At 46.3% G+C, this 15366-nt stretch overlaps 1 protein-coding gene across 1 annotated transcript; it reads right to left on the bottom strand.

Annotated features, from left to right (window-relative positions):
• Positions 1–1859: 1859 nt before the first annotated feature.
• Positions 1860–2357, bottom strand: LOC143934902 (uncharacterized). Its single transcript, XM_077458474.1, has 2 exons — positions 2218–2357; positions 1860–2135 (listed from the first exon to the last, which is right to left on the bottom strand). Exons 1-2 carry the CDS (start codon positions 2336–2338, stop codon positions 1942–1944), a joined length of 315 nt encoding a protein of 104 aa, XP_077314600.1. The 5' UTR covers positions 2339–2357; the 3' UTR covers positions 1860–1941.
• Positions 2358–15366: the final 13009 nt, after the last annotated feature.

The following is a 15366-nucleotide window of genomic DNA, read 5'->3' on the forward strand; positions in this document are numbered from 1 at the left end:
GTATTGTCTACTCATTAATTAGTCCCCCCACCCCACTCAAATTGGTTGCAGGTATTGTCTACTCATTAATTAGTCCCCCACCCCACTCACCCACCTAACTTATGTCCCCTGGTCCATCAGAGGGCTGAGTAATCTGTGAATTGGGCTGTCTATTTTTTTTTTTTTTTGGCAGAAATTTTTTTTCAATATTTCTGTTTAACTGTTGTTCCAAAATGTTTTTGAGTTTTATTTGTTATGAATTGTTTTGATTTAATGACTAATTTTTATTTTTTTCCTGTGTTTGACTCCCCAGTTTCCTTCCACGCCACAGGAATGGCAGACTGTGGCTTCCCAATTCGCTGCCCGTTGGGACTTTCCCAACTGCGGAGGGGCGATCGACAGGACACATGTGAGGATTGTGCCCCCACCCCATTCGGGGTCCTACTATTGGAATTATAAGGGGTTCCATAGTGTGGTGCTAATGGCGGTGGTGTCAGCACAATGTGACTTTCTTTATGTGGATGTGGGGAAGAACGGCCGGATGTCTGACGGAGGAGTCTTTAGGCAGACCGAGTTCTGCCACCGTCTCATCACTGGTGGCCTGGACTTGCCACCAGATGCCGAGAATGTGGAGGGTCTACCGTTTGTGTTTCTAGCTGATGAAGCGTTCGGTCTGAGTGACCATCTGATGAAACCCTTCCCCCAAAGGACCCTCACCCCGGAGAGGAGTGTTTTTAATTACCGGCTGGCCAGAGCAAGAAGGGTTGTGGAGAATGCCTTTGGCATTATGGCCAGCCGGTTCCGTCTGTTACTGACAGCGATCAACTTAGCAGAGTATAAACTGAACTATGTGATTCTTTGCTGCTGCATTTTGCACAATTTTCTCCGCAAACTTTCAGGGAACCAGTACCTGCAACCTATTGGGCCTGAGGCCGGACTAATATTACCAGAACTCACAGGGCTGGATCATGCCCTTCCTGGCTTAGCCCCCCAAACAGCACGTGAGGTGCGTGACCAGTATGTCAGCTATTTTAATGGTAGGGGGGCTATTCCAATGCCAGCTGACCAATAAAAATAAATTTTTCTTGAAATATGTATTGTCTGTTCAAATTTTTAAGTTTGGTTCTTGTTTGCTTTTCACGGTGCTTGTCTCCTACATTCTCCTAATTCAGGGATATGCAATTGGCCAACCTCCAGCTGGTGCAAAACTACAAGTCAATCATGCCTCTGGGTCTCATGCTTGTGGCTGTCAGTCTTGCTATGCTTCATGGGACTTGTAGTTCTGCAACAGCTGGATTTCCACTAATTGCATATTCCTGTCCTAATGCATTTGTATTGCAAAGTGGTTTTTGCCAATAGTAAATAAGGCCCTTTGTGACAGAAAACACAAAATGACTTCCCAAACTGGTATTGAGTATTGAAAGAAGTAGACACACACACACACACATCTTTTTTTTGGAATTTTTAATAGTGCACATTCCAACCAGTGTCTCTTTTTTTTTGATATTTTTCTTTTTGTTTTGTTTTTTTTTTGTAATTTTTTTTTTGGAAACATATAAATATATAGATATATCTATATATCTATATATATATATATATAAAATAAAATTATAAAAAAAATACATAAAATCAAATTTTTAACTATTTACAGAAAACAAGGGGTAAAGCCAAATTTTGAAGATGCACACCAAAAATTGGTAATGTCAACATGTGCTATGTACCATCATGAGTGATCAATGGACGTGTTTGGGGGGTGCAATCCCTTCCTCTCACATACTAGAATGAGGAAGGGTTTGCAAACACCAAATGCGTACATTGCGATCCTCTGATGGCACATAGCACATGTTGACACACCGTGTGCATCTTCAAAATTTGGCCTCTAAAAACAATGTTATAAAAACATTACAAAAATTTTTGGCAAGGAAATGAAGAACATGATCTTTCGTTTTAGGGAAAAGGGGCTTAGATTCTCCCTAAAACATTGATCATGTTCTTCATTTCCTGCCTCATAGTGTCCAGTTGTTGTTGCATGGCATGGATGTTGTTCTCCATCAAATCAATGTTGCCATTCCAGGCCATGATCTGCCCAATCAGCCTCTGGGCACTGTCTGTGGAAAATGGCTCCGCGGCTTGTCCTTCCACAACCAGATCATCACCTAAAAACATGTGTAGATAAAAAATTGGTTAAAATATACAGCCATTAATTGTTTACCTTAAGCTGGGTTGTCAGACACTCACTTTGTGGGGTGCGTATCTCCACCACCTCTTCCTCCTCCACATCTAGCCCTGGGCTGGGCTGATCCAGCTCGGACACTGGGCTGGGCTGCTCCCTCTCGGACACTGGGCTGGGCAGCTCCATCACGGACACGGGGCTTGGGCTAACTGCCCAATCAGGCTGGTGAGGTCGAGGGGTCCTGGGCTGCTCCGCCTCTTGTTTGAGTCTTTGTTCCCCTATGAGAATGAAAAAACAAAAAAAAAGGTATACTTTTAAGCATAGTGATATTTGAGTTCAGAAATTGGAATATGAAACATTGGTTTGAAGTGGTGTACAATTATTAGCTGGTTATTACAAGATCCTAGTTTAATACATCATTAAAATGACATTTTTTTAGTTAGGCTGTGTTCAGACTGCTGCGATGTGCGAACGCTGCAAATCTACTGTGGTTTCACGCATCGCATGCCTCCCGGAGGCAGTTCACACTGCCCTATGTGACCTGCTGGGAGTGTCAGTGTAAAGTTTTATTGACACCTCCAAATTATTTCTCATATCACAGTGCAATCTTTAACCACTTTCAGACCGGACCATTTTGCTGGTCAATGACCAGAGGTTTTTTTACAATTTGGCACTGCGCTGCTTTAACTGGTAATTGCGCGGTCATGCAATGTTGTACCCAAACAAAATGTGCGTCCTTTTCTTCCCACAAATAGAGCTTTCTTTTGATGGTATTTGATTGCCTCTGCAATTTTTATTTTTTGCGATATAAACGTAAAAATTTTGAAAAAAAATGATATTTTCTACTTTTTGTTATTAGAAAAATCCAATAAACTCAATTTTAGTCATACATTTAGGCCAAAATGTATTCAGCCACATGTCTTTGGTAAAAAAAAAGTCAATAACTGTATATTTATTGGTTTGCGCAAAAGTTGTCACATCTACAAACTAAGGTACGTTTTCTGGAATTTACGCAGCTTTTATTTACGACTGCCTATCTCATTTCTTGAGGTGCTAAAATGGCAGGGCAGTACAAAACCCCCCCAAATGACCCCATTTTGGAAAGTACACCCCCTAAGGAAATTGATAAGTGGCATGTTGAGCCCATTGAATATTTTATTTTTTTGCCTCAAGCGATTGAATAAGGACAAAAAAAAAAATTATTATTTTTTTTTACACAAAGTGGTCACTAAATGATATATTGCTCACGCATGCTATGGGCATATGTGAAATGACACCCCAAAATAAATTCTGCTGCTTCTCCTGAGTACGGGGATACCACATATGTGGGACTTTTTGGGAGCCTAGCCGCGTACGGGGCCCCGAAAACCAAGCACCGCCTTCAGGCTTTCTAAGGGCGTAAATTTTTGATTTCACTTCTCACTACCTATTACAGTTTTGAAGGCCATAAAATGCCAAGATGGCACAAAACCCCCACAAATGACCCCATTTTAGAAAGTAGACACCCCAAGCTATTTGCTGAGAGGCATGTTGAGTCCATGGAATATTTTATATTTTGCCACAAGTTGCGGGAAAATTACAAACTTTAATTTTTTTTAATTTTTTTTTCACAAAGTTGTCACTAAATGATATATTGCTCACACATGCCATGGGCATATGTGAAATGACACCCCAACATAAATTCTGCTGCTTCTCCTGAGTACGGGGATACCACATGTTTGGGATTTTTTGGGAGCCTATCCGCGTACGGGGCCCCGAAAGCCAAGAACCGCCTTCAGGTTTTCTAAGGGCGTAAATATTTGACTTCACTCCTCACTACCTATTACAGTTTTGAAGGCCATAAAATGCCAAGATGGCACAAAACCCCCACAAATGACCCCATTTTAGAAAGTAGACACCCCAAGCTATTTGCTGAGAGGCATGTTGAGTCCATGGAAAATTTTATATTTTGCCACAAGTTGCGGGAAAATTACAAACTTTTTTTTTTTTCACAAAGTTGTCACTAAATGATATATTGCTCACGCATGCCATGGGCATATGTGAAATGACACCCCAAAATAAATTCTGCTGCTTCTCCTGAGTACGGGGATACCACATATGTGGGACTTTTTGGGAGCCTAGCCGCGTACGGGGCCCCGAAAACCAAGCACCGCCTTCAGGCTTTCTAAGGGCGTAAATTTTTGATTTCACTTCTCACTACCTATTACAGTTTTGAAGGCCATAAAATGCCAAGATGGCACAAAACCCCCACAAATGACCCCATTTTAGAAAGTAGACACCCCAAGCTATTTGCTGAGAGGCATGTTGAGTCCATGGAAAATTTTATATTTTGCCACAAGTTGCGGGAAAATTACAAACTTTTTTTTTTTTCACAAAGTTGTCACTAAATGATATATTGCTCACGCATGCCATGGGCATATGTGAAATGACACCCCAAAATAAATTCTGCTGCTTCTCCTGAGTACGGGGATACCACATATGTGGGACTTTTTGGGAGCCTAGCCGCGTACGGGGCCCCGAAAACCAAGCACCGCCTTCAGGCTTTCTAAGGGCGTAAATTTTTGATTTCACTTCTCACTACCTATTACAGTTTTGAAGGCCATAAAATGCCAAGATGGCACAAAACCCCCACAAATGACCCCATTTTAGAAAGTAGACACCCCAAGCTATTTGCTGAGAGGCATGTTGAGTCCATGGAATATTTTATATTTTGCCACAAGTTGCGGGAATATTACAAACTTTAATTTTTTTTTATTTTTTTTTCACAAAGTTGTCACTAAATGATATATTGCTCACACATGCCATGGGCATATGTGAAATGACACCCCAACATAAATTCTGCTGCTTCTCCTGAGTACGGGGATACCACATGTGTGGGATTTTTTGGGAGCCTATCCGCGTACGGGGCCCCGAAAGCCAAGAACCGCCTTCAGGTTTTCTAAGGGCGTAAATATTTGACTTCACTCCTCACTACCTATTACAGTTTTGAAGGCCATAAAATGCCAAGATGGCACAAAACCCCCACAAATGACCCCATTTTAGAAAGTAGACACCCCAAGCTATTTGCTGAGAGGCATGTTGAGTCCATGGAATATTTTATATTTTGCCACAAGTTGCGGGAAAATTACAAACTTTTTTTTTTTTCACAAAGTTGTCACTAAATGATATATTGCTCACGCATGCCATGGGCATATGTGAAATGACACCCCAAAATAAATTCTGCTGCTTCTCCTGAGTACGGGGATACCACATATGTGGGACTTTTTGGGAGCCTAGCCGCGTACGGGGCCCCAAAAACCAAGCACCGCCTTCAGGCTTTCTAAGGGCGTTACAGTTTTGAAGGCCATAAAATGCCAAGATGGCACAAACCCCCCCCCCAAATGACCCCATTTTGGAAAGTAGACACCCCTAAATTTAGGGGTACACTAGTGAGCCTAGGTAATAAATGGCGGGTGTCCTGAAACTATAAAAAAATAACTAACCAACCAGCGTCACCTGTAACAGTTATATGGTGATCACTGGTGAAAGGGTTAATTAGGGGGCAATCAGGGGGCTTTATGCGGTAGTATATGGGGGTCCCTGGCGCTATAAAAAGCTGCGGCGAACCTAAATACCTACCTGCCTAACTAACGTCACCTGTGACACTAATACAGCGATCAGAAAAATGATTGCTTATTAGGCTGGGTTCACACTGGAGCGATGCAGGAACGCCACGAATCCGCGGCGGGTTCCCGCATCGCATGCCTCCCGGCGGCAGTTCACACTGCCCTATGCGAACTGCTGGGAGTGTCAGTGAAATGTTAATGACACCCCCAGATCAGTTCGCATATCGCAGTGCGATCTGCAAACTCGGATCGCATGGTGTGAACACCCATGCGATCCGATTCTGCTGCGGACCAAAAAAAGGGTCCCGTGCGAATTTGCGGCGGGTGCGGCGGGTGCGGCGGGTGCGACGCAAATTCAGCCATACTATCTGTATCTGCACAGAGATCGGATGTGATTTGCACTGCAGTGCGGTGCGAATCACATTCGTTCTCATAAACCGCTGCAATGTGAACCCAGCCTTAGTGACACTGGCGACGGGGGGTGATCACGGGGTTAAACCTTTATTGGGGGGGTTAGGGGGTACATTAGAACTAAAGGGGGCTAACCCTAACTGCCCTAACAGTTATTACAGTCACAAATGACACCAATGCAAAAAAAAAAAAAAATGACATTGGTGTCACTGTGACTGGGGGGCAGGGGTAATTGGGGGGGTGATGGGGGGGGTGATGGGGGGGGGGTGAGTGTGCCTGTCATGTTCTACTGTGTAGTGTCGTGTTGGTGCAACTCACCGATCCTCTCTCCTCGGTGTCGGAACGAAAAATACCAACACGGAGGAGAGATTACATCACTTCCTCTCCTGTGTTTACATTACAGGAGAGGAAGTGATGTCACGGAGCATTTCCATTCGTCGGGAGCGATCGCGAGGGGGTGGCCATGAATGAATGGCCGCCCCCTCATCCCGGATCGCTCCCGAACGAATACCGACCGCCGCAGGCACCGGGGGGGGGGCCCGATCGGGCCCCCCACCCGCGGGAAGGCAGGGACGTATATATACGCCCATATGCCTGCCCGTGCCATTCTGTCGACGTATATCGTCGTGCGGCGGTCGGCAAGTGGTTAAACTCGGACAGGAATCGGACCACATGGTGTGAACACCCATGTGATCCGATTCGGCTGTGGACTAAAAAAAGGGCCATGTACAAGTTTTGGCCGGATGCGATGTGAATTCAGCCATACTATATGTATGGCTGAAATCGCATCACACAGAGATCACATGTGATTTGCACTGCAGTGCGGTGCAAATCACATTTGATCTCGTACATTGCAGCAATGTGAACCTAGCCTTTAACCAAACTGTGATACTTTATATCTTTTGTCCAAGTTTCACAGACGGACACACTCGAATCATCCCCTGGAGTACCTGTGTGTGATTATGTCAAAAAATGTTCTATGATGTCCCAAACTACACTAAATGATTCCCAGTCCAGATGTTGAACCAGCATTTTATCTATCTATCTATCTATCTATCTATCTATCTATCAAATTTTTTTATTGAGACTACATTACACTGAATAAATTTATGAAACTTTATTAAAAATTTATATCCTAAACTGAGTGTGACAATTCAGTTTATCATGAACAATACCAAAAAAATAATTACTAATTAAAATCTAATCAAACACCAGATAAATTTACACCATATACAAATCCATGCTATTTACGTCCACATATACGAACAAGCATATTCGCTCATTACATGAACTATTAACCACACGAACGATCAAATTCGCCAGATTTACAAATATATCGTATACCTATACGAACGATTATGTCCGATAGTCACGATAAACGCGGAGTTTACTCACTTTTTTTCAGGGCCTTTTTGATTCGATGGTATTGGTCCGGCTCCCTGGATTTGATGTCAGACCATCGTTTCCGGAGCTGATCCTTGCCTCTTCGGACCCCAAATTTGCTGTGCAAAGTTTCGGCAACTATATCCATGATGCCGTTTTTGCGGATATTGGGTTTGGGATACGGGCCATTTTCCCCATCGTAATCCTCCCTTCTCAATATATCCACCATCTCCACCATCTCTTCAAAGGCCATGTTTGTGGCCTTATATCTCTTCCTTGCTCCGGAAGCATGTGGTTGAGGGCTTTCCTCCGCGCTGCTCACTGAAATTCCGTCCGCCATTTTCACCTATCAATCTCCCACAGCGGAACGAGGGTAAAAGGGGCGGGGAAATACGGTCACACGGAACGTCAGGGGCGGGCAACGTGAGCGACGCAGGCGGAGCTTGAACGCATGCGCTGTATATAAAGCGTTACCGCGAGGCCGTACGCTTGTCCGAACGGAAGCAGCGAGTGCTACACGCGACGGTAAGATGGTTATCTTTTTATTTTATTTTAATTTTAAGCCTGCGTTAGGAATGTATATAGTGAGATTTCACCTTGTTGATGGTTAATTGATTTTTATGTGGGTTGGTGGTTGAGTGGGGTTGGTGTTTTGTGTGGTAGTGTGGGGGTGGGGGTGGGTAGTGTGTGTGTGTGTGTGTGTGTGGGGGGGGGGGGTGGGGGTGGGTGTATGGGGGGGTAGTGTGTGTGTGTATGGGGGGTAGTGTGTGTGTGGGGGGGTAGTGTGTGTGTGGGGGGGTAGTGTGGGTGTGGGGGGGTAGTGTGTGTGTGTGGGGGGGGTAGTGTGTGGGGGTAGTGTGTGTGTGTGGGGGGGGTAGTGTGTGGGGGTAGGGTGGGTGTGGGGGGGTAGTATGTGTGTGGGGGGGTAGTGTGTGGGGGTAGTGTGGGTGTGGGGGGGTAGGGTGTGTGTGTGTGGGGTAGTGTGTGGGGGTAGTGTGGGTGTGTGGGGGGTAGTTTGTGTGTGAGGGGCGGTAGCGTGTGTGGTAGTGTGTGTGTGGGTGTAGTGTGGGTCTCGCCTATATTGTCACAATATAAATAGTGTGCATTTGGTCTGACATTATTATTTTTTTGTTTTTTTGTTTTTTTGTTTTTTTTTGTTTTTCAGAAATCAAAATGCAAAAGTATACCCCAGACCCCTTTAAGGAGGAGGCCTTCCTCTCCACATTTATCGATATAATAGAGTCGCACAGGAGCCTGTGGGATTCCAAACACCCACAATATTCCAGCCGTCCTGGCCGGAGGAAGACACTGGGGACAATTTTGACGTTTGTGCAAACCCGACTCCCCCAGGCAGACATTGACTTTGTGAGCAACAAAATTCAGAACCTGCGTAACGTGTATAGGCGGGAGCGCAAAAAGGTCCTAGACTCCCAAACATCAGGAGCAGCAGCAGGTCAGATCTATGTACCTAGGCTGTGGTATTATGACAGGCTGCGTTTTCTGGATGACACGTCAGAAGCCAGGCAGTCACTTTCCACTCTTCCGTCTACCCTTCCCTCCACCCTTACCTCCACCTCAGGTGAGCCATCCCTGGAAGATCCAGACCCTTCCTTGCTGGACGAAGTTGATGCGCCCAGCTGGAGCCAGGTATATTTTCGTTTCTAAAGTTAGGATTGCTCAAATATTAATGATGTAAAGTTCAATGTTTGAATTGCTTCCAAATCTAGGATTTCATCACAAATTAAATTAGATATAAGGATACAGTAGTTTCCACAAATGTGGCTCAAATCTTGGTGAACTGATGGAAAAATGATGGTGTCAAAATGATAGCCTTTTGTATTTCAAGACAAATGTATTTGCAAGTGAGAACTGTAAAATTGTTAGTGATTGATGATTTCAAAATATAGACATATTTTAGTTATTGATTTCTTTGTTTTTTACACAGGATGAGCTCACCCAGGAGGAGGCCGGGACCAGTGGTATGGAGGAGGAGGCCGGGACCAGCCACACACAGGAGCTAGCTGGGCCCAGCAGGAGTCGGACCGAAAGCCAGGTCCCTCCCCTCCGCCTAGCCAGCAAAAGGCCCAGGAGGATGACACGTACAGAGGAGGAGTCATTGGCACTTATACGCCAAGCCACCCAAGTGCTGAGCAAACCCCCCAATCCTGAGGAGGCCTACGGTACATACTTGGCAAGCAAGTTGTTAGAAATGGAGAAGGACCAGCGCAACTTGTGCGAAGCCATTTTTTTTGATGCGATTCAACGGGGTCTGAAGGGTGAGCTAACACCGACCACCAGACTGTATAACACAGACCCTACTGCTCCTCCTCCTCCTCCTCCTCCTCCTCCTCCTACCACAAGTCCACCACCAGAGGCACAGCCTCCAGCGAAGCGTGGAGGGAAGGCTAGACGGAAGAGTCGGAAGTGACTGCCTGGCTTCAGTCTGCTCTGACAGAAGACGCAGGCTGTTGTAGTACCACAGTCTGGGGACATAGATCTCATCTGCTGCTGTTCCTGGTCTTTGGGATTCTAGGACCATGTTGTGCTCCCTATTTACATGTTACACAGGTTCTGAATTTTGGTGGCCACTCACTTGACGTGTGCCTGGGGGACAAAAGGCTTCACAAACTTCAAAATTGTCTCCAGTGTTGCCTCCCTCTTGATTTAGTTTTGTTCTGACGAAAAATAAATATTTATTATTTCCAAAAATATTGTATGTTTTTTTTTTGTTATTTTGGCTTAAAAAAACAGAGTTTATTTGTGAGTAGGCAGGTACATGTCAAAAGACTCTGGGGGTTATTTACAAAACACACGTTCATGTTAATAGAAATGTGCTAACTTCAAGTGCAATTTTTAAAGCACTGCAAGTGCACTTGGAAGTGCAGTCGCTGTAAATTTGAGGCTTAACATTTGAAATGAGGGGAAGCTCTGCTGATTTTGAACATTCAATCATGTGTAAGCTAAAATGCTGGTTTGGGTATCTATCTATCTATCTATCTATCTATCTATCTATCTATCTATCTATCTATCTATCTATCTATCTATCTATCTCTACTTACATAGTCCTGCTTGGCCAAAAAAAATGCAAGTCCATCTTGTTTCAAACCCCCCCCCCAACAAAAAAATTTAAAATAAATAAATAATTTTTAACTGACAATAGTAGTTCCAAAAATATATAGTAATATATAAATTCTATAATTTTTTTTAATATATACATATATATATATATATATATATATATATATATATATATATATATATATATTTTTTTTTTTTTTTTTTTTTATATTTTTATAAAATTGGAATATTAATCATAGGATGAGGATGAATGAAAACATTTGGGATAACTCTGTGTGAATATAAGCAGCAAAGCTACTTCACTTTTCTTGCATTATGAAGAAGAAAAGAACGGGCTATATTAAAAAAACACAAAATTAGCAGCATGACGAATATGCTAGCTTCAATACGAACACTAGTTTTACAAGACCAAGCGCTTCCGCCCTGTAAATCCTTTCTGGGCATGCGTCATACTTAGTCCGTCCAACTTGCCTACTCACGAGCGGACTGTCCGCTGAAACCAAAGTTGGACGGACAATATTACGGAAATTCCGAAAGACTGTCCGCTGAAAAAGTCCGCTGAAGCCCACACACGAGCGGACTGTCCGCTGGAACACGTTTCAGCGGACCAAGTCCGTCAGACAGTCCGCCCATGTGTACGCGGCCTAAGTGTATGCCACCCTTGTATAATCCTTAAACCTTGCAAGCCTAGTTCACACCTATGCATTTTATTGTGCGTTTTCAGTTTTTTTTACAGAAACACACTACAGTCCATGTAACATGGTTTCCTATGGGTCACATTCACATCTGTGCATTGTATGGAAAGGGCCAGGGACTTTTTTTCTCTTATTTGGTTCCATAGACTTCAATGGATCAAAAACGTATATTAAAAAATCAAAAAGCAGGTGGAATATTTATTTATTTTAATGTTTTTCTTTTGTTTGGCTGTTATATTTTTCACTGCATGTAGCATAAATAAACCGCATCTTTTGTTTTTTTCCACCTACAACGCTGTCTGCTGTGCCTGATTTTGTGTTGTGAACCCATCCAGGGGGTCACACACACCCGCTGCCGAGCTAACCCCTCACAGTCGGTGGAGAATTTGGGCAGTTTTTTTTTAAGGCCAGCATGGAGATACTGAGACACTGAGATACTGAGATACTGAGGAGATACTGAGACAGCTGGCTCTAGCAAATGCAAATCAGCAGAAAACAAATATGGGTTTACAAAAGAGCCTTGCAGCCCAGCAGCAGACAAATGCAACTTTGCAGCAGAGTCTGGAAGCTCAGCAACAAGCCCAGCAGCAATCTGAAGCCCGCTTCATAGGCCTGTTGCAGAAGCAAGAGCAGAGTTTTCAACAGCAAATAGAGACATTAATACAGCAACGTCCGCAGACCAATGAGGCAAGTGCATGGGCGTCCGCAGAACTTTTTCCAAGGGGGGGCATCATTTTAAGGCCACTCATGCGCCGCCCCTTTTCGACAATCTCATGAAAATCTTTCTGGTCCCTGGCCACCTGCACCTTCAGCCTTCCTAATTTTTCGGCCCCAGTCAGCCTGCCCTCTGGTCCTGGGGAAGTGGAGAGCACTGGGTGGGAGTTGGAGAGAAGGGGGAGCAAAGAGTACTGGCGGGGTTGGAGAACACATGGGTGGGGGCAAAGAGCCAGGGGGAGTGGAGATCACAGGGGCGGGGAGCGGAGAGCACTGGGGGGGGAACTTGAGAGCACTAGGGGGGCCAATAAGAACAGGGGTAGAGAGCACGGTAGGCTGAGAGCACTGGGGGGGGCTAAGAGTGTGGGGTGGTGAAGAGCACTGGGGGGGGCAGAAAAACAGGGGTGGAGAGCACAGGGGCTGGAGAGTACTGGGGGGTACAAAGAGCAGGGGGAAGTGGAGAGCAATGGGGGGAGCTTGAGAGCACCAGTGGGGGCCAGAAAGAACAGGGTGGAAAGCACAGGGGACTGGAGAGCACTATGGGGGGTGGAGAGCACATGGGTGGGGGCAAAATGCAGGGGGAGTGGAGAGTACAAGGGTGGGGAGTGGAGAGTCCTGGGGGGGAGCCAAAAAGAACAGGGGTGGAGAGCATGGAGGGTAGAGAGCACTGGGGGGGGGGCTGGAGAGCACCAGGGGGGCGTAAAGAACAGGGGTGGGGAGAATGGGGGGCTGGAGAGCACTGGGGTGGGGGCTGGAGAGTGATGGGGAGAGCTGAAGAGCACTGGGGGGAGAAAGAACAGGGGGGAGAGCACTGGAGGGATTGGAGAGGACTGGGGGGGAAAGGACAGGGGGGAGAGGACTGGGGGAGTGGAGAGCACTGGGGGGGGAAAGGGGGGAGCACTGGGCGGAGTGGAGAGCACTGGGGGGAATGGGGGAGAGCACTGGGGGGGTGGACAGGGGGGAGAGCACTGGGGGGGGGCAGGGGGGAGAGCACTGGGGGGGGGGACAGGGGGGGGAGACCACTGGGATGGTGGCTAGAGAAGAATGGGGAGAGCTGGAGAGCTGGGAGGGCAGCAAGAACAGGGAAGGAGAGAACTGTGGGGGGGGGGGAAGGAGAGTGTGGTGGTGGTGGAGGAGAGCACTGGGGGGGGCAGGAGAGTGTGGTGGTGCAGGAGAGCACTGGGGGGGGCAGGAGAGTGTGGTGGTGGAGGAGAGCACGGGGGGGCAGGAGAGTGTGGTGGTGGAGGAGAGCACTGTACAGATGAGCATCTATTCATCTACTCCTCTGGATCACAACGCTGGCTGGCTCCGTGTTCGGCGGCCGCTCTGTAACACAGTCCCGCCCCCCCAGACCTGCTCGTGTGATAGGACTGTGTTTCAGAGCGGCCGTCGAACACAGAGCCATCCAGCACTGTGATCCAGAGGAGAGAACGGAGGATGCAGCCGCCTGCGGACTCAATAAAAAAAAAATGCAGAATGGCGGTGGCTGCAACACCTTGGGGATTCCAGGGGGGGGCACTTGACCCCCCTTGCTCCCTGCTGCGGACGCCCATGGACAAGTGGTTACACTAATACTGCATCCTTTGGTGTGAGCCGTTTACTGACAAAAATGACTGGAGAGGATGATCCGGAGGTGTTTTTGACCACATTTGAAAGGACTGCTGAAAGGGAAAATTGGCCTAAGGAGCAGTGGGCTGGACTGTTGGCCCCTCTGTTAACTGGGGAATCACAGAAAGCTTATTATGACCTAGAGCCTGACCAAGCAAAAGACTATGTGGTGCTAAAAACAGAAATATTGGCACGGCTGGGTGTCACCCTGGCCGTCAGGGCTCAGTGTGTGCATAATTGGACTTTTCAGGTTGGAAAACCCCCCAGGTCTCAAATGTATGATCTCATTCACCTGTGCAGGAAGTGACTGCAGCCAGAGACTTTGACCGCACCAAACATTGTGGAACGTGTTGTTATGGATCGTTTCCTGAGAGCTCTTCCTACTGCCATCCAAAAATGGGTAAGCCATGGAGACCCAGAAAATGCAGATAAACTTGTGGATCTGGTTGAGAGGTACTTGGCTACAGAGAACCTGACCACCTCTTCCAGGGACTCACGGACTTTCCACCCTAAGACCAGATCATTCCCAGTGGCGGGTAAGATGACTCCAAGGGGTGAGGGTGGAGAGAGTGAGAGGGTGGGAGTTCTACCTAAGGTCTGGCGGGAGCAGCCCGGGAAGCCCAGGCTGCAAGAGGCAGCGAGAAAGATTATTTGCTACCGCTGCCGGCAAGAGGGACATATTGCAGCCAATTGCCCAGTTGTGGATGAGCCTATGCAATGTGACTTTATAAGGGAGAGACGTCAGTTGCTGTTTGCGACAGTTGCATGCACTGCCATTCGGGGACCTGAGAAACATTTATGTAAAATGTGTATTAATGGCAGAAATGTTGATGTGTTGCTGGATTCAGGTAGCCTGGTAACATTGATAAAAGCTGAATTAGTTACTACAGAGGTCTCTGGGAAGAACAAGGTGGCTGTTATTTGTGTGCATGGGAACACCCAAGAGTATCCTGTAACTTCAGTGTTTTTTGAGACCCCCAAAGTTAACCTCTCTCATCAGGTGGGGTTAGTGTCTCACTTACCACATGATGCTATTGTGGGAAGGGATTTTCCAAAGTTCTGGGAACTCTGGGATTGTCCTGAGTCCCCCACTGGTGCCCCTATAGACCAGGAAGATGACCAGAATTCCTCTGGAAGTGGTGAGGACTCTCCTGAATTTCCCTTGTCGGTATTGGCGGGGGAAACTCGAGAAACTGGGGAGGAGCCAACATCCTCAGATGAAAGCATGCCGTCTGTGGAGTTTTCGGATCTTGAGGTTCACAGGGAAAATTTTGCCACAGAACAGTTAAAAGACCCCACCCTAATAAAGGCATGGAAAAATGTGGTGAAAATAGATGGCGAGTTAGTGAACCCAGATAAGACTTGCGCTTACCCGTACTTCACTATGGAAAGGGACCTGCTGTATCGAGTGGCTCAAAGGGCAGAAGAAACCATTGAGCAATTTGTGGTGCCCAAACCTTACAGGAAGTTGGTGTTAGAATTGGCTCATGGGCACATTCTGGGAGGTCATCTGGGGACCGAGAAAACCAGAGAGAGGGTATTGCAGAGATTCTATTGGCCTGGGGTCATGAAGGAAACAGAAAATGATTGTTCCTCCTGCCCTGTGTGTCAGAAGTCGGCACCTATGCCACATTTCCGTAACCCGCTGGTACCTCTTCCTATCATTGAGGTTCCCTTTGAGAGGATCGCAATGGATTTGGTAGGTCCGATAATGAAGTCC

This window comes from Lithobates pipiens, unplaced genomic scaffold, assembly GCF_037356315.1.
Source record: "Lithobates pipiens isolate NorthernLeopardFrog02 unplaced genomic scaffold, aLitPip1_a1.2 Scaffold_28, whole genome shotgun sequence".
Taxonomy (NCBI): Eukaryota; Metazoa; Chordata; class Amphibia; order Anura; family Ranidae; genus Lithobates; species Lithobates pipiens.

Bases quoted from the DNA above. Each gene is read 5' to 3' on its own strand.
- LOC143934902 (XM_077458474.1), bottom strand. From the start codon at position 2,338: ATGGAGCTGCCCAGCCCAGTGTCCGAGAGGGAGCAGCCCAGCCCAGTG. The intron at 2,136-2,217 runs GTGAGTGTCTGA...ACATGTTTTTAG, and splicing joins GGAGATACGCACCCCACAAA to GTGATGATCTGGTTGTGGAA.